The sequence below is a fragment of the Poecilia reticulata genome, linkage group LG9 (assembly GCF_000633615.1).
Source record: "Poecilia reticulata strain Guanapo linkage group LG9, Guppy_female_1.0+MT, whole genome shotgun sequence".
NCBI lineage: Eukaryota > Metazoa > Chordata > Actinopteri > Cyprinodontiformes > Poeciliidae > Poecilia > Poecilia reticulata.
The window spans coordinates 9,102,501-9,126,123 of NC_024339.1; the positions used below are offsets into that span (position 1 = coordinate 9,102,501).

General features: G+C 36.8%; 1 protein-coding gene across 5 annotated transcripts in view; it reads left to right on the forward strand.

The window, feature by feature from the left end:
• Positions 1 to 271: 271 nt before the first annotated feature.
• The window catches only part of wdfy3 (WD repeat and FYVE domain containing 3), a 92,741-nt gene continuing 69,389 nt past the window's right edge, over positions 272 to 23,623 (forward strand). For 4 of the 5 annotated variants that reach the window (XM_017306698.1, XM_017306699.1, XM_008417745.2 and 1 more), the window contains exons 1-3: positions 10,267 to 10,585; positions 21,665 to 21,875; positions 23,028 to 23,151. In XM_017306698.1, the coding sequence (XP_017162187.1) occupies positions 10,557 to 10,585; positions 21,665 to 21,875; positions 23,028 to 23,151 (364 nt within the window). In that variant the 5' untranslated portion in view covers positions 10,267 to 10,556. Of the gene's footprint in view, positions 469 to 10,266; positions 10,586 to 21,664; positions 21,876 to 23,027; positions 23,152 to 23,623 lie in introns of those variants that run through there. The other variant, XM_017306700.1, reaches the window with a different exon arrangement.

The following is a 23,623-nucleotide window of genomic DNA, read 5'->3' on the forward strand; positions in this document are numbered from 1 at the left end:
CTACAATGATTTAAAGTTTCATTATTATTAAGATTACCTTTAAAAAAAAGTTGCAAAATTGCAAAAACAATCAAAGTGTGGACACCACTGCACTGGTGTAGGCCCTAAGAAAAGGAGTAAGAATATATATTTTTAGATCCGTGTCCTTTAATGCAAGTCATGGAGTGCTTTTCCTAGGAGGATCCAACAGATGTCAGCTTTGTGTTGCAGATGTGGCTCCCCTCTCCACGCTGGCGGTGTCAGGAGGAGGATGCTGTTTGGAGGAAACTCGGCTCTGGGACCTAATCGCAACCGGGACGAGCTCCGCTTTATTTGGATGTTGAGGAAAAAATGGCCACCGGTAGAAGGAAGGAAAGGAAGCGCTCACCGCTTTTAGGTTTGCGCATCGTCTGAGACATATGGATGCACACATTGGAGGTTATCGTCAACGTTCCCACCGAAGTACTTCGCCTCAGAGGCCGCTCACTGGTGAGTAGGACGGCGGATACGCTGAGGTCTCTGGAGCGGCTAGTTAGCATCGCCACCTAGCCGCCTAGCACGGTTAGCATATACAGGAATGTTCATCACGTCAGTTAACAGCACCAGCAACGGTGCAGCCGCTGTTAGCGTCACAATAACACAATTAAAGACGAGATTATGAACTCAATTGTCGCACTATAACGTATAGTTTAAATATATATCTTTATAATTTGTTATTTTCAAAGCAATTCATTTGAAGACGTCACGGTTTAGTTTGACAGTTGTCGCTCAGATGCTGCGATGCTAGTGCGATCAGCTGGTTAGCTTCTTTGAGCTAACATGTTTTAACTGGAGGCGTTTCGGTGACCAACTGCAGGTCTGCAGCTGGGTTTTAACTCCGAGCTGATGGGGCTGGCTGAAGGAAAATGGGCTGCTTTGGAAAAAAAAACAGCCCACAAGGACACTGTCAAGATAACCTTGACAGACCCGAGAATGATTCAGTGTTAAGGCATTTTTATTCGTCAACATTAGTAAATCATGGTTGGGGAACCAAATCCTTAGCCATCGATGGCTTTTGACTGTTTATTCTTGATATTTCGCATATTGTGGGTGGTTATATCGGCCAGATTTGTCTGCCAAAGGTGCAGATTTAGAATAACCTGTGGTTGCTTCTGGTCAGCGTATTGTTAGTGGGTTTAGGGCCGACTACCTGGATGTCTGCACACCAGTTAATTAACCTACATCTTCGTCTCTGCCTTGTATAACGTATGTCAAAGCAAACGGTTTAACCCGTATTGGCATTAAAACAACTAAATTATATAAATATTGTGGGTATATTTTAACAGGATATCTATAGCTGAAATTTTGCTGCAATTTATTTAGAAATGGTGACCCATAATCTGTTTAGAGTACATGTCAGTTAAATGTCTTGTATAGGTTTGAATCCATATTTCTCACTTTTAAACACAGCAACAGAGAATATTCTGCCTTTAGGAAAAGTATTTTTGCTAGTTTTATTTTTAACACTAAATATTTTAGTTGCATTCTAAAGTTTCCCAATTTTTTTAAAGGAATCCAGATTTTGATAAGGTGTCTTCTTATGCATCCTGTCAGTTGATTTTTGTTATTTAGATAGTTGGAAAGTTTAACATTAGAGGCTTCTCCATTGCAAATGTGCACAGTATTTTGTCGTTTTTCCGCTAATGTTGAAAGAAACAAAATTTCGCAATTCCGGTGTTTCCTTTAAAGGAGAAATGCAATTAAAACGCACGTGAATAAGTTTGTTCACACAATATTTGATTATAAAACATGCTGATCCATCGTCTTCCAACTACTTCCTGCTGTCTTCTTCTTTGTTGCTAGTGGCAATTCGTGGTTTTTGATCATGTGACTGGTGTGATGCGTAAAAAGTGCTTTCATTGCAGTTTTGTGAAGTAAACAAATTTTGATAAACGCTAAAAAAGACCACCTCATCCTAGAAGCAAAACGCTTTATCAAAAAAATTTTTTTTTTCAAAATTTCACATCCTCCATTAAGGAGATTTATTCTCGAAATGTCAAATTATGCAATCATATGGTCAATGGAAATGTGGCTAGTGTGATCTAGTTGTCTCCAGGCATATGTTGCAAGTAGGAATTAAGAAAATTGTTGTGTTTACGTTATTGTTGGTAATTCTCAAATCTGCAACCCATCCATCTGTCTGTCCATTGTCTGTACCTGCTTACCCGTGCAGGGCTGGATTTGCTTATTTCCAGCAGTCATTGGGTGAAACGCAGGGCACTTCCTGGACAGATTTCCAGTCCAACACAGGGCAACACAACCAGTCACACCTTACAACAATTTAGAGACACCAATCAACCTCACATGCTGTGTTCTCATTACAAATGCGGGCAAATCTTTGTCAATATTCTGCTAATGTTGAAAACCACAATTTTGCAATTGAGTTGTTTCCATGAAATAAGAAATGAAATTAAAATCACATGTGTATATGTTTGTTCACATGATAAATCATTAAAAATCATGGCAGCGGGGAATGTACACAGTTTCAGCGACGGCTCTAGCGCTCATCTGTCCGCCATCAGACATTTTTGAAAATGATTTGGATTTCCCAGATTCCTACTTGAGTCTAAACTCAGGCTAACACTGCGAATGTCAGCCTTCGCAGTGTTAGAACGTGTTCAACAAAGTTGATCGCAAAGTAGAGAAGCAGCCTGGCTTGTAGATCCACTTTTATTTAACTGCTTGCATGACCCAGTTTCCCCCAGGATTCAGCTGTTTCTCAGACCCCCCATGTTTAATCTAGAATACCTTTACAGACATCAGACTCCAGGTACAAACTGTCCTCACTTAGTTGATGCAAAACGGCCCTAATCATCACACCCTCACCATCATGCTGGACAGATTTTACCAGATGTTTGCACTTATGTTTTCTAAATATACTTCTGTGCATTACAAACAAAAATCATGCCTCTGGCTCATTAAGATTCAGCTTTACAAACCTAAGTCATGTTATTTTTAGAAAAAGGAAGTCTTCTCCTTATTCTCAACCTATAAAGCAAGCCACGCTTGTTCAGTCCTTTTCTTATTGTACTGTCATGACCTTTAGCATGGGGCATTTAGCATGCTAGCTGAAACCTTTAATATCTGAAATGGAGCTCTTGGGATTTTCTTTCATTTCTCTAAACATTGAACTGTCTGACCTTGAGGTTGATTTTCTGGATATTCACTCCTTGGAAGATCAGCAGCAGCTTTAATTGAAGAAACTCAGTGTTTCAGCTGTTTTGCAGTTTTCTTGACGTTTGTTTCAGTTTTGCGATGCATAGAAACGTACCACTCAGAAAGAATCTGTCAGTCAAATTAAAAGATTATGTTAAAACCAAATATAGAAAGGTTGTAAACACTTTTGGGCTTAATTATAAATATATTTTTTGCTGCTGGTGCATTACCTTCACCCTGTAACAACATATTGATAACCATGACAAATTTAGATTTTTAAAATGATAGATTTAACTGATGATAAAAATGATATGTTTGTTTCTCTTAGGTTTAGAATAGGATTTGTCATTTATAAAAGTTTTTAATATAACCATTTACCGAAAAATCTTGTGTAGAAAATACCTCACACCTTGTTAATTTTCAGTCCGTTGCTCACACAGCGGGAAATAATGGTTTTTGTATGACATAAATTAGGTTTAAAGGCCTTATCAGTGTCATTTTCCTCCAGCTGCAAGTCTTAATAGCAATAGACATAAAACATGCACACGAGCTGAACCTGATTCACTAAATTTGCTTCAGGATAAAGTCTGCAGATGTGGCTAAAAGAAGAATCTTTGTAGCCACCAGGAAAATGCAATGAAGCAGCACTTTTCCACCTTTTTTGGCCACAGATCAGCATTAGAGTCAAATCTAATATAAAATCCAAATGATCTGAAGTGGTGATTAATGCCGAGCATTTAGATGGATTTGCACGTTGCTCTCGATGCTAAACAGTGTTTCTGTCTGGTTGTAACTTTATCTGGAAATTGAGTTTATTTCTGCACAGAGAGCCGTGTGTGAAAGGACAGCAGAGTCACTGTGTGTTCGTACTGGAAGCAAGAGGCTCTGATTTCATGAACTTTGTTTTTCCTGCTTTAGTACTTTTATAGCTCCAGCCTTGAAAGTGAGTGATGAAGTGAACTGACCCCTATTGACTCTGACGTATCATATGAGGATTTCTGATGTGGTACAGATGCACAGATCTGAATGTTTTGGTTTATTTACTGTTTTGGAAGGCTTTGAAATACCAATACTAATTTTATCTAACACAGACTTCTATTAAAAAATTGTGTTGTTATATAAAGGACAGCATCTAAATTATCCCCCCGATCCTTGACTTATACCGACCACAAGATTCTCTGTCTTCTTATTAGATTAGCTCTATCCAAAGTAACGGCACTGCTTCCATTGTTTATATCCGTCAGGGTTTCCTCATGAAAACTTGCTAAGCCCAGTGATTGGGATGCTAAGGCAGTCATCCAGCAGCCCACTGTGATTTTAAGCTAAGAAATGTTTAAAGCTGACAAGAAATTTTAAAACATTAGCAGGTAATTGTGTGCTATTGGAAGACATTATTAAAGATGCCTAAACACCAACTATAAAGTCTTAAAAAGCAAACACAAAAAATATTTGTTTTTGACTTGACTACTTTATTCACTAAAGTAGTTGGCATACAGACTAGGAACAACAGGCAGTGGTGAATAAAAAAAACAGGACTCCTAACCTTAGTCTCCCTATGTGTTCAAATACTGACTTTACGTTTCACCAAAGAGACTCTGGTGTCATTGTTACTGGGGCCTGGTGGGAGTGCAAGTGCAGCCTGGTCACCCGCCAGGCTTAAAATACAGTCATGAACTTTACTTGTGCCCCAGGAAAAGCTTGGTGACCAGTCAGGCTTATAATGTAATACATTTACCTCAAATAAAGCTTATTGCACTTATTGTGCCCCCAATAAAGCCTGGTTGCCCCTTTATAATACACTTATAAGCTTTGTTTGCACCCCAATAACAACCTTGTGGCTTGCCAGGCTTTTAATACAGTTATAAGCTTTAGTTGCACCCCAAGTGAAGCTTGGTGGCCCGCCAGGCTTATAATACACTGGGGGAACCCTTAACTGGATTTACCAGTTCTGGCTTCTTCTGGTGCAGAATTATGACGCATGTCACATGTCAATAAGATAAAATGTGACATGACTGCATATGCTTGAAGACTATTGGTTATGTATCTGATTTAGTATGGCATATGGAAGTGGCAGCAATTAGATTATTTTGGATGAAAAGACTGGATTTATGCCATCCAGACTTCCCTAAACTAAGTCAGATATAGGTCGCATTTGCATTAGGTGACAGTTTAATAGGATAAAACAAGAACAGCTGTCTTGTACTGCGTGTAGAGCTGCAGACATGCCTCAGCATGTCGTAGAAAATACAAGTTCATTTTAATGAGCACACTGAAGGTTGTTGGTAGCCTTCATTGTTCAGAATCGGTTGTATGTTTTGGTTTTTGATTGACAGGTCGCATGCCAAGACTGATCCAGCAATTTAATTTCCTTTTATTGTGTCTAACAGACTGTTTTTAATAGGAAAAGCTCAAGACCTTCACAAATAGAATGTGAGCATACAGTAGCTTTAGCCTTGACTTCTTCCATTCTTCTGCTTTTCTCCCACTCGGCTTTCATTGCTAGCAGGCTTTGTAACTTGAAACTCCTGTCAGTGGTTGAGTCTGCTTTCCTCTGCAGGGCTAAAACAAGGGTTGCCTTGACATAAATACATATCTTTCAAATGAATTTGTTGTTTTGATTCATTTTGTCATATAAACTGCCTCTTATTTTAGGTAGATTTAGCAGTTTAATAGGTGTTGACTGTTACTGAGCTGTGCCACAGTTTTCTAACAGCTTGACAGTTTGATTGTTGCCCAAATTTAGGCAAATGTTACTCTGTAGTACCCATTAAAACTGTATATTTTAATAAGTATTAAAATATATTCTGGTAATTCACCCTGTGTTTACTGTATATCTTCCCCCAGCTTTGATGTTTGGTAGCTGTAGATTTTATGAGAATATTTGCATTTCACTGCCCTGGAACAAACAGTTGCTTCATTGTCTGATCATCATGCTACAAAACAGGTTCAACAGAACCGGGGTTACTTTCTGAGATCTGGGGTAACTAATACCAACAAAGAAGATCTTATTTACATGTGACGATAATCTGGTTTATCATCTTGGTAAGTCGTGTGAAACAGGTTGGGGTGGAATGAAGTGGGAAAAGTGGAGTAAAACATCTTGAGCTAACAGCCATACATCTGTCATTTTTCACTGCAAATATCATTTATCAGTGTTATTAAGACATGATGGAGACTTTTAGAAATAATCATAACTCTATGCATCAAAAAGCTCTAAAGATAAAAGGGAGAAATTGGTAAATTAGACTCCTTGTCTCTTACTATGAATTTAATTTCATACAGTTTTACTTGAATGTAAATAGAAACATTTCAGTAACTGCGCCGATATGAAAGAATAAAAGCAAATCTTCTGACCTGATATTACATTTTATCCCTGTGATTTCCTCTTTGTGCTGCAGCACTTTGGATTTTGTGCTTTGTTAGCCTGTTATTGATTCAGTGAAACTATGAAGCTACATGTAAATCTTGCGGATAATGCAGCACAAGTCTGGCGCTAATTCACCTCTGAGAAAGCAAAGAGCGATTCCTTTTGGACCAAGTGAAAGGCTTTACAAAGAGGAGGACGAAGTGAACTGTCAGATAGAAATACAGCATCAGACTTTGTTTTTTATCAGGCTCTCTGTCTTGAAATGTAACATAATTGGATCATTTTTAATTAGCCCAAACACAACCATGTTTTCAGTAAGCAGTTTTGTTGAGATTATTTGATAAAAGCATTTGTTTCAATAAGGGATACATAATATATAATTTTTATAATTTTGATTTAGATCTTTAAGGTCTTGTTTTGATTTGGAAACTATTTTTAATTCAGGAGCCATTTAATGGTCTAGAGATTCAGTTTAAATTGCGTGACTGACAAGGAGACGCGGTGTAAACAAAACATTTATTTAAAACAGTTTCATACTTATTCAAATTCCTCCAGTTTATGTTAAAGCAAAAATAGGTTGGTGCCTAAAGTTCTGTAATTTAAACTTCCAGTGTTAGGTTAGCTTATCCACCTGGCTTTTTCTTGAATAGAAAAAGTATCAAATAATTATTCTGAATACCTGCAGTGACCGAGTGGACGCATAATGCGACTTGAAGTGTACTCGCTAATAGAAACGGAAAATATTTTGAAACCAACGCGTTTTCGCATTTTGAATTGATTTAAAATTTCAAGGCCTTGGAATTGCGATTTTTCAAACAAATCAATTTTTTTTCTGCACCTGTAGATGTTAGTCAATGTTAGATGATAAGCGATAATATTGTTGCTTTGAGACCATTTCCAAGTAATAAGATGGTAATGGCAATATAATGCAAGAAACATTCTCAAATATTAATAAACTATAAATTCTGTTGAACACTTAACACAGGAACTGTAAAACATTTTAGATATGCACAATAAATAAACAAAATGACAGGAAACGGCAAATAAATTGGCAAATTTAAGTCTCTGTAAACAAAACTGTTGATAAATCATACAAACAGAAATTATGTATGTATACATCATTTCCCAGAGCCAAAAACCCAAAAGGGTTAATAAAGTCTGTCCACCTCATTTAGTTGTGTTATGTGCTTTTAAACTTGTTTTGCAGAATTAATTTAGGAACCACAGGAAGTTTGTTTAAAATTAAACTGAATAATTTCAGTTTTTTTCATTCTCAGAAGGAACCAAAAGTGCTGAGGATAACAGTAAGTCAGTTTAGACAGTTATGTCTTATTTAGCTATTGTGCGTCATTTATTGTGCTGGTAAATTCAAGGATAATATATGCATTTTAAAGCTTTCAGGAATTTCATAACAAATCATAATTTTTTAAAAATAAATAATGGATTCATGCTTCTGTGTTTTATTGGGCGGTGCTTTGAAGCTGGATGTCGGCTTCGGGTTATTCTATAGACTCTAGTGAAAGCAGGGTAATGGTTTGCTGTTTTATTGGACAGATGGAAAATGAAATATTCCAGCTTTGTTTATTGCTGTAATTTATTTCAATGTGTTTTTCATAAACTCTAATGCATAGCCACATTGAGTCATAATATAAAATGCCCTGCATGCTCATATAAACATTTATAATGCAGTTCCAGTTCACACAATGAGCCCAGTTTTAGGCAGATAATGCTTCAAATAACATTCTGGTTGCTGAGGATCCCTTAAGGCTGTATAACACAACAGCTTTTTCTCTCGCTGCAGTTAAAGCCTCTGAGACTGGTTGGTGTTTTATTTTATTATTTACTTTTTAAATCTTCAGCTGTATATTCAAGTTTGTGTGTTTGTTATGAGAATGTGTTGCAGGCTTCATTCGGCGCGGCGCAGGATGTTTTCTTTTCCCTGCTGGACTCGTTTTATACACCTCAGTGTGCATCTGGAAACCATATTCCTGAATCATCTTCCTCATAAATATGTGAGCAAATTTCAGCCTTCAATAAAAAATAAATCCAGCAGCGCTGGGTGGCTCAGTTAGTAGAGCGCGTTCACCATGCGAAGAGGTTTTAGTCCTCGATACGGATTTCATGTGTTTGATTCCCACTTTCTGCATGATTTCCATCTATTTACTGTTCATCAAAGGCCACTGATGCCTAAAAATAAAAACTCGGATAGCAGTTTTAAAAGGGATCATCCTCGTTAGGCCTGTCGCAGTAAGCAATAAATCATTTAATAGGATAATAAATTAAAATACATTTAGTGATTTTCTCTCTCTTTCTACCAAAAACTGGATGAGAAAAGTCTTCAGTCTGGTGTTTTGATCTCAACTAGACCTTTTTTGAAGGACAGTTTTGTTTACAGAGACTTCATAATTCATTTTATTTGTTGTTTCTGTTGTTTTGTTTATTTATTTTGGTTATTTAAAAAACTTTCCAGCTCCAGTGAATAGTGTTTGTTAGGATTTAAAGTTTATTGTTCTTTGAGAATGTGTTATTGCATTGTTGCACTGTATTACTTAAAAATGGTTTCAAAACAACAATATTATCGTTTTTTACAATAACGTCTGGTTCTCTTTCACACCACACTGTCAAATGATCCAAACCAGTTGAAAAAAACTGTTCCCCTCCTCCCCTGTGGTGGCGTTGCATCAAGAACTACTGAAGGAAACAACATGAAAACCTCAGAGAAAGACATGAACATAACTTCCTTCTTCACTAAATGTGAACAAAAATGGAGTACCGTCAGGTTTTAGGAGTGGTGGGATTTATTTTTTGTGATTGGTAAAAGACCACGATCAAAACAAACTCCTGCGTTTGGTTTGGTTGTATGCACCCAGAATGCCCTGCGCTGCTGTTTGCTTCCTGCTGCGGTTCATGTGGCGTTCACATATTCATTCAAACCGTGTCAGAGTTCACTTCAACCGAACAGACCAGTGTTCACCTTTTGGTCTGAATTGGAATTTGTTTGTTTCCTTCCATAGTTCTTGTTGCAGCGCCACCATTGGAAAGGCGGGGAACAGGGTTTTTTTTCAATTAGTTTGAATTGTTGTACAAAGTGTAATGTTAAAGCAAACCGACAAACAGCCTAGAGTTTGAGTAAAGCAGACTAAAGAGACCTGAATTGTTTTTTAATCTAACTTTGCAGATTTTCCAAACAAAAAAAGGAAGAATCTATCGCTAACATGAGAAATTCTACAACTGCTAAAATCTCATGGTACTCCATTTTTGTTTACATTTTGTGAAGATGGAGGTTGTGCTCAGTGTCTTCGTGATGTTTCCTTCCACAGTTCTGGGTGCAGCGCCACAACAGGCGAGGAGGGGAACAGCTTTTTCAATCGGTTTGAATCGTTTGACAAATTATGGTGTTAAAGTGACAAACAAACTGGAGTTCTGTTAAACCAGATTAAAAACGACTGGTGTAAATACACTGTAAAGTGTTTTTTAAATCCAACTTTACAAATTTCCTTGAACTTTTGACAGATTTTTCACAAATTAACTTTAATTCCTTAAACCACATTGACAATTTTGCTCATTTCTTCCCCTCCTCCTGACGAAATGGTTCATTCCTGTCTGTTATGGCTGTAGTGTTCGCCACACTCCACCCTCCTCTCTCTCTCTCTCTCTCTCTCTCTCTCTGAAGCTCTGTACACCCCACCCGGTGTCAGGGGGGGATCAGCTGTGCCAGTCCCGGCAGACCGCACACACACACACACACACACACACACACACACACACACACACACACACACGGTATGCTTAGTGGAAAACAAAGCCTCTAGCACTGCCAGTTGAAGACGATCCCTGCCTCCGCGCTCTGTGCGTCCGTACGTAGCATGTGCTGTTCTGATGCTGCCAAGACGGAAAGGCATGACTCCGCCATCGCCTGGACTTTTCGGAAAGGGACGTTTTCACAGGGGCACGAGCGGCCGATTTCTGCCTTTTGATGGAATATTTTTGTTTCTTCTGGTGGTGAAGAGTTGAAATGCTGGCAGAGCGCAGAGAGAACAGCAGGTAGGAGAAATCAGAGCTGGGTGCTAAGCTTGTCTCCGTGGCGACTTAGTTTGTTTACTCACTTCACCGATATAAAAACACACCAGTTTACAGGTTATTGATCATCACATCTTTTATTTTCTGTTGTTTTAATCTCTGAAGGGTAAACGCAATAAGCAATAAATAAATCAATGGTACGATAAATTAAATGAGCTCAATAATTTCCATTTGCACGATTTATCGTTTTTCTCTTTTCTCTCTTCCTACCAAAATCAGGATGAGGAAAATCCTCAGTCTACTGCTTTGGTCTCGACTAGACCTTATTTTGTATTCATAGACTTCATAATACAATGTATTATGTTGTTGTTTTGAGTATTTATTTTGGATATTAAAATGTCTTCCAGTTGCTGTATTAAATCTTTATTTGAATTTAAAGTTTATTAGTCTTCGAGAATGTGTTCTTGCGTTATTGTGCCATTACCATTATATTACCTGAAATTTTGCAAAACACTAAAAGATCCTAAATACTAAACTTCATATTCAGAAGTTATAACAATAAATACTTTGCAATGTGACTGGAAATTCAAAAATAAATGACTATTGAAGGCACATAATGACATTTTCCATATGCTCAGGCAAGTATTTACTAACTTTTTGTAAAGGCAGCTCATTCTTTTGCTAGATTAACATCCAGACAATAGCCAATCCCACACAAGCAGCGGTTGCTATGGGAACCTATTGTTAAACCATCAATTTTTTTGTCAGTTTTGTCAATGCACATGGAACAAAACACAATACATGTAATATATTTGGTATTTGTTAGGCAGGAAGTAGTATTAACATCTCGAAGCAGCCCAGTCTGATAACTGACTTCAGTCTGTGGAGCTGGATAAAGATTAGGGCAGGGGTGAAAGTAAGGGGGTACGGCATGGCTTTATTTTGTAACAATTCAAGAGCTACCCAGCTTTTATCGCTTCGCAAAAAAATTAATCAGCACAGACACTCCAAAGCACACAAAGTCATAGTACCCCCAAGAATTTAAAACTACTTTCACCCCTGGATTAGAGTGATTGCAAGGAAGCTGTCCAGTCTGAAATACTTGAAGAGCACAAAAGATAATTAACTTTGTCACTACACTTAGAGATTTAGAGATTTTTTAAGACAAAATAAGTCAATATCGGACAAAGTTGGAATGAGCAGATCAGGCTTCTTAAAGGTAAATGATTGATCAGAAAATGTAAATTAGTGCACCCGGATGAGAAAAGTTTAATTCCTGGAAGGTTAATCAATATTTTTCTTTTGCCCATTGCAAAGAGTATAAACAATCTTCTCCATGCTTTTTTTCTTGCATTTTACAACCTTTTTTTTTTTTTTTCCAAAATTGTTTCTTTTACATCATTTTATGGATCTTTTAGATACCTGTCTCTGTTTTCGTTGATTTAAATCAGAATCTGCCATGTGTATTCACTAATTTGGGCTTAACTGTAAAATTAAAACAAAATTAAACTAAATCTGTTCTTAGAAAGAAAATAATAATTGAGAACCTTATTCCAGTCAAAGCGTCATCAATGCATCTGTAAATGAGTATACTTCACTTTATCCATGAATCTAACAAATATTACTATAAATGAAAGCAATAGCTGCATGTTGATGGTAAAATGAATGGTAGAGGTAACTCAAGTCTTCTTCTAGGACGTCCTCACACCTCTGTGCTTCCTCTAACCAAACGTTAAACACTTTGCAGAAGTGGCAGATACACTCACTTAGAAAAAACTTTCACACTGAGGCTATTATTAGAGCAAATTAACTGATTTGCCATGGTGTGTTCACAGACTGGAGGAAAAAAATTATTTGTAGCTTCACACTTTAACATGAAAATCAGCCAACTGGTCACCTACCAAATGATCGGTATATTTTTTACACATATTAGTCAAACCCTGCAGTGGGTTTTTCTAATGTTTCCAGAGCAGACAGTTTCTCTCTTTGAAACCAAACGTACCAGCATTTGTGTGGGGGGTTGGCGTGAAATCAGCACTCTGCCAGCGTGGCCTTTTTAGTTTCTCTGAATTAGCATTTTGTTGGGAAAGTTTGTGTTTTATCTCGCTCCTGTCAAATCCCCCCCATTCCTTTTCTCTTTTTCCTCCACCTTCCCCTGCAAACTGACATTACGTCACTTTCTCCAGAGGAACAACCACACAGGCTTTTGAAGAGCTGGGCCTTTCCAGGGCATTGACTGCCTTCATCTCCCAGGAGTTAGTGTTAACTCTTCAAGACGTTCATTGAAGCTGGCGTTCGCTTAAAGAGAGTGCTTTAAAAAAAAAAAAAAAAAGACTGGGAGACCCAGAAAACAGGCACAGATTCCCACTGCAGAGGAGTTGACATTCCATTGATGCCACCAACTCGTTTTCTTTGCTCCAGCCAAGACAAAAACATTTTCTGATGCAGTTTTTTTCTGCTAGCAGCCCTGGCTGTGCCTGTAATATAAAAATAGTTGTGATAAATGCTTTTACTTTTTGCTCTATGGTGGCGATTCTTTGAACAATGAAGGTAACATCATTAAAGATGGTGTCTTTATCGTCCTTGTCATTTCAGCTTTGCTTGAGATTCATCAATATTCAGTGTGTCGTCTGCTTCTGTAGGTCAACTCCTAGACGGCGATTTAAAATTTTCTTTTCTATTACATCAGGACAAAAAGACAAATGATAGATGCGCAGTAACAAATTTTGCTGGACGATAAATGGTCCCAGAAGTTATTGCGATAAACGATATTATTGTTGTTTTGAGACCATTTTCAAGTAATGTAATTGTAATGAAATAATAATGTAAGAACACATTATTAAAGATCAATAAACTTTAAATGCTAATGCACACTAAACACTGGAACTGGAAGACATTTAAAATATCGAAAATAAACAAACAACAGAAACGGCAAATAAAATGAGTTATGGAATCTCGGCAAACAAATAAAGGAGCTAGTTGAGACCAAAACACTAGACTGGAGACTTTTGTCATCCCGTTTTTGATGGAAAGAGAGAAAATATAAGCACAATAAATCATGCTAATGGGAAGTGAGTTTGTTTTAATTTATCATGCAATTAATTGATTTATTGCTTATTGCCACAGGCCTAGTCGTTTGGCCTAACCTGGAGTTTTTGACCCGTCACACACATACACATATTGTAGTTCGTGTGTGCAGCTCACCAAACAGGAAGATCGGTGACATCGAGTCTGAAGTCTGGGCCACTTATGCATATCATTAAAAACGCAGAGGAAGAAATATCGGTAAATGTAAAAACGTCAAAATTAACGCTTATGAGACCAGCTTTTTTATTTGGAAATGTATTATGAATGCACTTCCTCTTTAAACGCTTCTGCTTTTTTAATACAGTCAGATGGTCACAATAAATTTTACTGGACAATAAACTGTCACAGAAATAGTTGTGATAAACGATAATATTGTTGTTTTTGAGACCATTTTAAAGTAATAGATTGATATTAGCATAATAATGCAAGTTCTCCCTCGCAAAGATGAATAAACTTTGATTTTGCACAAAACGCAACAATAAATACAACGGAAATAAAAACCACACAGCAGAGAGATATAGTAGTACAGAGGTCTTCTTTGGGTTCAATGTTAAAGAACCTTTGTTTTTTTTTTTTCTTTTATTAACTTGTGGAACTCTATATTAAAACTTTGCCGACCCTCTGGCCATGTTTGAAAATCTATCTCCACAGCTGCCAGTGTTGGGTGGAGAAATTGGTATCCTGTAAGGAATTTAAATTGCTTGTGCTTGCAGTTTATTCTCTGCAGCCATTTTGCATCAGGAGATAAGAGAGACTCGCATCTCTGTGAAGAAATTAGCTGTGCTCGGTTGCCAAAGGTGTGGGTAGGTTGTTTATTCAGATACTAAAATGAAAAACACAACTGGTTCTGTGATGGGAAAACAAGATTTGATAATGAAGATATTTTAGGAGGCTGGAAAAATGAACTTATCAAGGAGCAAATTTAGCATCTTGTGTGGCTGCATTGCGTTTTCATTTATGTTACTCTTAACAACTCTTATGACGCCCAAGTGGCGTCATGTGGCTGCAGACACTAATTTAATTCTTTTTTTTATTGTACGTTGCTAATTTGTATCAGCTTTGTTCAAAAAGAATAGAGTACAATGACGGATTCCTCATTTCTTCCATCTGGAGTTTAAATTTGGTCGCAATATTTTGTAGCATTTATTGCAATAATGATGAAAAGGTGATAAAATATCTTTTTGGCATCAGACTGAATGGCTTTGACCTCACAGCACTGCAGTCAAAGCAGCACAAACACAAATACTGCTCTTCTTAAAATGCACATTTTCAGCAACAAGGCAATTCAGAGTGCCTTTCATAAATAAATGGAAAATAAAACAACAAACAAGCAGAACTTTGTATTGCAGTGACACAGTAAGAGAAAATTTACTTTGGGTTTGGGTTTTTAGCCTTGATTTTACAGAACTCTGTGTTTCAGCAGTTTTTCAGTTTTCTGGAGGTTTGTTTCAGATTAGTGGAGCATGAAAACTGAATGCTGCTTCTCAGTGTTTGGCTCTGATTCTGTGGATTTAAAGTAGACTTTAGCCAGAACACCTGAGTGATCTGAAAGGCTGACACAACAACAAGAGATCCAAGTTATTCAGTGACTTATAAAGTAAGAAAAGTGTTTTAAAGTCTTTTATCTGAGACCACAGGGGGCCAAATTTCCTCTGATCCCTCTGTGTTTGGTTCCCATGTGGGCTGTCATATTGTGTCAGCTGCTTTTATTTAATCATTTGTGTGTTTGCCTGGTAACTTTATGGTCTGGTTACTGTTCATCAGGTTTGTGTTTGACTTGTTTTTTTGTTTTGTTTTTTATCCTGCTGTTAGAAAAACTGCAATGCCAATAATATTGGTATATATTGCAATTAGCATATCAGTTGCACTATTTCATGTCTTTCTCATTTGTGCTTCCATAAATTAGTGACCTTTTTAGCATTTTGGGTAAAGTCATTAATGATTCAATTTTCAAGTAATATAATAGTAATAGTTTAATAATGCAAGAACACATTCTCAAAGATCAATAAACTTCAAATTCAAATGAACGTTTAACACTGGAACTGGAAGACATTTTAAATATCCAAATTAAATAAACAATAGAAACATTAAATAAATTTAGTTATATTGTCTCTGTAAGCAAAATTATCCTTACAAAAACAAAGTTAGCTGAGACCAAAACAGCAGATTGAAGACTTGTTCACCCATCTTTTGGTAGAAAGGGAGAATAAAAAATAAATCTTGAAAATGGGAATTATTGACCATTTTCAAGATTTAACATGAAACTGATTAATTATTTATTTCAAAACGCCTAAACTATTATTCAAAACCTTAATTTATCGCATTATAGCCTATTCTATAAGTCTTCTAAACCCAGCAGCATCTTTCTGGTGAAATGTCTGTTTCTGTTCTACCAGAACTAGAGAAGGAAGTCTGCAGGACTCGGGTTGCTGTAGGTGGAGTGAGCGCTAATCCTTCATGTGTCACTGCCTTCCCTTTCGTTGGTTTTTCCAGCTCAGCCTTATGCTGAAGTCGTATGACATGTGTTTGGCCCAGTTTGCGGTCCGGTTCCTCGCTGTGCTCCGGCTCCGCCGTTCTCTCTGCACTCTTATCTGCTTCACTGGCTCTCCGTTACATCGGCTCCTCGCTGCAAAGCCAACAGTCAGCATTGTTCAGGAATAAATGCTGGCTTTGATGTGCTTCAGGGATACGTTACAGGACAGAAATAGATCAGCTGTTTCAGCATAAACATGCAACAATAAGGGGGAAATCGTGTCATGTTTTTGTAATGTATTTGTCCTCAACCCATTTGTGGTTACTTGCTCTGAATAAATAATAGTTATCTATTGATCGATTGTTTGACGATTATTCAATTAATAGGTTAAGAAACTTGGAACATTCTGCAGATTTGCCATTTAATCCTTTTTATAAAAAGATTTTAAAAAACGCATTAAAAGATGCAAATAAGCAAATTATTTTGTTCCTTTTAAATGATAAAATAAATATTTTATTGCATTTCAGGCAATAACAGTTTTCCTTCAGTAAACACTTGATCATTTGTAGCAAAGGATGCATCTGTTGATTATTTTTTGGATCAACCAATTAATATTTAAGATAGCAAATGGTCATTAGTAGATTTTTTTTTACAACATTTACACCAGGTGAAGCTAAAACTTTGCTGCTTGAGGAGTTCTAGTTATAAAATATCTACAAATAGTGTCTTTTTTAACTTTAAGTGCAAAATATTTGTAGTTTTTATAAATTTTTTGTCTTACTGATCTGAATATGTCGTTTAAATAATCCAGTTAACATACTAAATTATTTAAATAATTGTCAACGATTACAATTAATTCTATCATATCAATCTGATTGGTTGGATTGATTATATCATATTCATATGATTAATACAATACAGTTCATCATATTAATCCAACTAACCATTTCAGCCCCACAATTAATCATATTAATCCGATTAATCGTATCAGCCCTACAATTAATCGTATTAATCCGATTAATCGTAGCAGCCCTACTTACATGTCTGATGTTTAATTCTTAAAACCTAGTCATTGACTTGATGCTTCATTTTTACTTCCTTTTCCTTTCGTCCTCAGTTAACCTCAATGATATTCTGGTTACAGCTGCTTTCATAACCATTTCTTATTTAATTCTTGAGGTTTATTATTTTACGGAATGGGTGAGAAAATATTCAGATCATTGGAGCAACACTTTGGCTAATCTTTACACCGATTTGATCATTCCAGAATGGTTTCTTATCGCAGTTTGACCTGATCCAAGCTGATCCGAAAGACGGTTTCATAACTGTTCCTGCATCCTTGAGTGACGACTTTGGTCTCGTTGGCCCGGATATCTTTAAACCACTTCTGCTTTTGGTTCCTTCATTTCTGATGTCCTGCGAGTTTTTCTTCTCGACTGGAAGCTTTTCAACAGGACACGACCCGAGTTTCTATCTGAGCTGGCGGCTAAAGTCTGGACTTTAGTGCTGATGCTGCTAAAGCCACTTCTTGATCACTTTGCTGGCTCAGTCAAACGCGCTGAACACCAGCAGCTTTTCCCCACAAGCCCCACAGACTTTCTGCTGTCTGACCAGCTGAAGAAGAAACAGCCAAAAATCTGCCCATCAACATTGGAGAGCTACTGTGGATTTGTGTTTAGAGCTAGCATGTTATTAGGAGTAAAATAGAAAGAAACAGTGATTTGTGTCAGCAGGAAGAGGAAGGACAGTGACTGCAGAGGAACTGATTGCTGTGGCCCACAACCTGAGAGAAAATCTGCACAGATCACCGTGTTCTTCCTTATTTACGCTGCAAAAACACAAAGTTTTACCAAGTATTTTTGGTCTAGCTTCTAGTGAAAATAACTCGATAGACTTGAAATAAGACAAAACTAACTTAAAAGTAACTTTTCAGCAAGATGTAGGAGCTTGTTTGATGACAATAATTTCTTAATATTGGTGAAAAAGTGCTAATTCCATTGGCAGATTATATCACTTTTAAATAAATAAAATAAAATGGCAATTATATTCTGGTTGCAGCAGTTCTCAGTGCCATTTCTAATTAAATTTGTGTGGTTTATTATTTTACAAGATGGCCATAAATGTAGAAAAAATATTCAGATCATTGGAGCAACACTTTGGCTAATCTTTACACCAATTTGACAATTCCAGATTAGTTTCTTAACGCAGTTTGACCTGATCCTAACTGATCTGAAAGATGGTTTCATAATCATTCCTACATCCTTGAACGATGAGGCTTATATTATTGATTAATATAATTCCTTAATATTTGCCAATATTAATGAATTAACTCATTCTTGCTGAAAAGTTACTTTCAAGTTAGTTTTGTCTTTTTTCAAGTTGTCTAAGTTAATTCTACTAGAAACTACAGGAGAATACTTAAGACTTTGTTCATGCGGTTTACAAATAAACAAAAATAAATAAAGAATAATAACAGATTATTCATGATACATTTCCATCTCTATTCTGGAAATGAAAGCATGAACAATAATGGCTTCCTGTTGCAGCAGCTTCTAGTATCAGGAGTGGAAATTCAATTCTTTTCCCTGGTGATTAATTTGTGAATCAGTTCACACCCACCGTAGTTTCACGGAGGAGCTCAAGAGATTTTTCTTTTCCCAAGTAAAGTCTCTACAGACCAATGTTAAGAATTTCATAAAATACCAAAGAAGAAACTTGGAATTTTTGTCTAATGATTAGAAGAAAATAATAAAATTGTGGCAATTTTTTTGTTGTCTTAACTTGTGCATAGCGGTAAGCAGGTTAAAATGGTTTTCTAAAACCTAAATGAAAAAAATCATTTCTATATTTAGATCTAACTGCAACTAAACCCTGCAGAAGCTTCTGCAATAATTAAATCAATACAGCATTTTCATTACAGATCAGTACATTCTCATAGTTATTATTAAACATTTTTAATCTTATTTGATCAAAAATCAGTTTTATACACTTCAACGTATAGCAGAGCTATCATGCCATACAGTTTAGAAGAGCTGCCTCTCCAGGCCTGATACTGATAACATGACTTTAATCTCCACCTGCTCCAGGCAGGGTTATAACCTTCCTTTCAAAGCCTACACTTTTATTGCTGGACTTGTTTTAGTTCCTTATCTCAGACAGGCAGAGCTGCGGGTTAGTAAGGGCCCAACGCTGCGCTACGCTGCTTCCAGACACCCGCTGTATTGTAAATGTCAAATCCTTCGCCTTTCAGGTCTTCTCTGCTTTGATTCCCCTCCCCCCCCCATCATGTGTGTAAAATGTGTTTGAGACCAACACAGCATCCAGCCCTGTCTCTGGTTATTTTCTGATGAAATCTTTGGCCAAGCTACAGATAAAAGCCACAAAGCTGTGATGTGACTCAACGGAGTGACTCACAACACGATTACAGCAGTATTTGTTGTTCCTTTCATTTCTGGCTTTTTGGTCTTACGTTGACTAAACACAGTTAAGAGATGTCTAAATGTTGATTTGTTTCCAGTTCCCGCTGTGCTGACGTGATTGTTTGCACTCCTGGATTAAATTCTGAGAGCTTGCTTTGTAAAAATAAAAAAATTGTTCTCCACTTGGAATAAAACGGCAGCAAATGGCGACTGTTGTGTTGTTTGGTTGGAGTTCAAGCAGAGGGCAGCGCTGAGGTTTTGCTAAAATGACTTTCTGAAGTCCTTAGTGTGGAGTAATGTTGTTAGCGTCACAGATGCTAGATTTGTGCCAGCCAGCTGTCTGATGACTTCATGATGTCGCTCCCTGTGTTCCTGCATGACGGCATTTAGAGCAGGCATGTCCAAGAGATCAGCCTAAATATGACAGCAGAGTCTGAAAAAAAAAACACTAACAGTTGATGAAAATGAACATTTTTGAAAGTTTAAGAGAGAGATTTTCACAGATTAATAAAAAAATATATAGTTTTTGGGTACAACAGTAAGTATTTTTCTTTACATATCTTGTCTCTGCTTTCATTGAATGCAAGACAGAGAAACCAGACAGTTAAAGATTTAAAAATGATTAAATAAAATCCTCTGGGAACCTGAGTGGAGATGGTTATAAGGACTGCTCATCAATCTAAAGCAGAAAAGCTTCATTTTCCAGTTTTCATTACCTTGATTATGATGCGAGTAAAAGCATTTTCTCCTACAAAATAACAATATGAAGAAAGAGGAAAATATGATATTTTTCAAGGTTAAACTCTTCCTTCATTTCCTTGCATTATTATTCTGCTGTTTCTGGTTTTATTATTGGATGTTTATGTGCTCTATTTAGGCTCAACGAGTGTCTCCTAGCAACCAGCTCAAATAGTCTTCAGAGACGCTGGCAAGTGGAACAAATGGCTAAATGTACTGATTCTCAACCGTCCTCTGGGGAACAAGAGCTCAAAATTAATAACAGTGATGTTTGTTTACCTGTTCCTGTTCTGTCAGAAAAAACAGACCATAAACTGACAGTTACAATGCTCTACGATCATCTTGCATAATAATAACATGTTTATTTTGGGGTGATAAGCTTTTTTTTTTTTTTTTTACATATTTGTTGCTGTCGTAAACTACAAAAAGTGTTATTAAATTATTTTTGTTTTGATTTTAATAAACTTAACAGAATTGTATATAATCAAAATAAGCGCAGACATGCAGACTACATTCTTCTTTTATGTAGTGATGTATTTATTGCAGAAATGTCACCTCCTATAGGCCAGGAATGGTTATTACAAGTGTTTATACATTTTTCCAATATGAAATGGATGAACACTGGAGTGAATTTAAGTAGCAATAGATAATACATCAGATGGACGATTCAATATATAGAATGTTCACTAGCCTCGATCCAGATCCGCACAGCATCCTGGGGGATGTAGGCATCAATTCACTCATTCACTCTTTGGTTACCTAGCAACAATTTGTTGAGTAACTTGTGCAGGAGCAGTTTAAGGTTTTGCTACCATGACTCAAAACTGCTTAAAAATAAAAACAACAACATCGTGAAGTAAAAACTGGATAAAACTGGAAATGTCATGCCACCAGTTTGGTAATATTTCAGATACTTAAAACAAAAGATGAATCAATAATTATTGATATCGACTGATATGAAACACTTATCTCGTCCAGCCCTACAACATAATCTACAAAATAAAAAACATTTGTTTCAGATTTTGTACTTTCTTCGGAGTTTTTAGATTCTTAGCAAATTAAACATTGTTGCCTAAGAAAGGAAACAGTTTAACGTAGACATGCAGATGTATCGTTATAAACATCAGTATTGGTCGACGTTAATCATTACCAGTATTGGGCCGATAATTGATGAATTATTATTTCCATGTTGTTGCAGCTTTTGTCATCTAAAGAACGAAATCGAGGTTAATTGTGTTTCTGCTTGGATGACCAGCTGTGGCAGTTGTTGTTTTTCAGTTGTTCTTGTTTTGACTTACAAAAGTTTGATGTTTTCATGGTAGATTTGTCACATTAGCCCGAGTAAAAATCACTGCCTCTGATGTCGGTCTGTTTTCTTCTCCGCAGGGCTGCCTTTGCCCTGACAAAGCCGCTCAAGATGAACATGGTGAAACGGATCATGGGGCGGCCGCGGCAGGAGGAGTGCAGCCCGCAGGACAACGCGCTCGGCCTGATGCACCTGCGGCGCCTCTTCTCCGAGCTGTGCCACCCGCCTCGTCACATGACCCAGAAGGAGCAGGAGGAGAAGCTCTACATGATGCTTCCTGTGTTTAACCGGGTAAGTCGCTCCAAGTGGCCCAAACCGAGGCGGATCAATGCCCATCGTCTCCGTTACATCTGTTCTTCAGAAGGAGAGTAGTCGGAACACCTTCCTGTTTCTTCCAAATTAAACCAATAAATTACATTATTCTCACCTTTTTTCCTTTTCTTACAGTATCAGCAGAGTTCAGCTATAAATTAAAGGTCCACTTTATTTTCAGAACATGCCACCTCTTTTTATTATGATTTACAAAGAATAAATTAACTTTCATAAGCTGTGAGTGTATTGTATTGTGATTATTTGACACATTTGCAAGAGTTAAAAAAAAATTCTCTTTTTTTTTTTACAAGAGAAAAACAATAAATCATGTGAATGGAAATTACTGATCCGATTTTAATTGTGATAAATTGATTTATTGCTTATTGTGACATGCCTAGGTATAAACTGATGTTGGCTTAAATTTTCTGGTTTGTATTTTTTTAAATGTCACTTGTATCTGTTGAGACTTATATGTCAAACTACATGTCAAAATTCATAAATAAGAATAGAAAAACATGGCAGCAGTTTTCACTTTAAATAATACAGAAAACTGTGCCAGAACTACAGAACACCACCAGGTGCTTGGCTTTAGCAGTATGTTTGTATTTTTCCCCCCGCTGTACCACAGTGAGCCAGTAGAGCTTTAAATTTGTGTTTTTTCCATATAAAAACTGAGAACATAATGATGGCTGCTTTTCCAACTCTCCTGCCTGCTGTAGTTATAAAACAATCCTCCATTTTTGTTCTGCATGCAGCCTGGTTGAGTGTCCTCGACAGACTGAAGAGCAACACTAAGACTTGTCAGCTAATTATCCAGCATTGGCAGCGATTCAGACACTGGTGGCGTAATTTAATGTCAGATTTCAGAAGCACTCCCTGTGCAGCAGGCCCACTTTTCTGTCAGATTTACTGGAGACATAAACACAGGAGGAGGAGGCTTTGTTCACAGCAGTGCAGCTTTATCTTCAGAACAAAGCAAAAATATACGCCTTTATGTTTTCTAACACACATTTGTCATGTTCCTTAAGCTGTAAATGTGAGCAATCTGTTACTAAAGGTCAGAAATGATCATATCTGTTCCTTATTTTAACTTTAAGCAGCTAAAGAAAATCTGCTCTGTTTTGTCTGCAGGTTTTTGGCAATGCTCCGCCCAGCAGCATGATGGAGAAGTTCTCCGACCTGCTGCAGTTCACCACCCAGGTGTCCCGACTCATGGTGACCGAGATCAGACGCAGAGCCTCCAACAAATCCACAGGTGAGCTGAGCATTTATCAATTTTCATTATCATTGCTACAATAAATTGCAATTAAAGATGTTTAACACCGTCCTAAACTGTTGGGATCGTTAGTTTTACTGTTAATGCAGTTACTTTACGCAGATTAATGATACAAATCCAGTTCTTTTTATGACTGAAGAAGCATTTTTGACAGAGTTGTTGAGTTTTTCATTACAGCTTAGTTTTATTTTGTTGTGACTTTTTGTCTAATTCATTAGTTAGAAGTAGTTTTTACAGTGTTTACTAGTTTTTCTTTTTAAAAAATCGTTTAGTTTCAGTTTAGTTCTCATTAGTTATGTTAGTAGTTTTAGTTTTTTTTCACATTTTAGTTAAGCTTTTAATTCATAAAGGCTCAACTAAAATGAGCCTTTATGAATTAAAAGGCTCATTTTAATTCATAGTAATCACAATATTAGTATTGTGATTACTAATAAATCAATTGGGTGAAGAA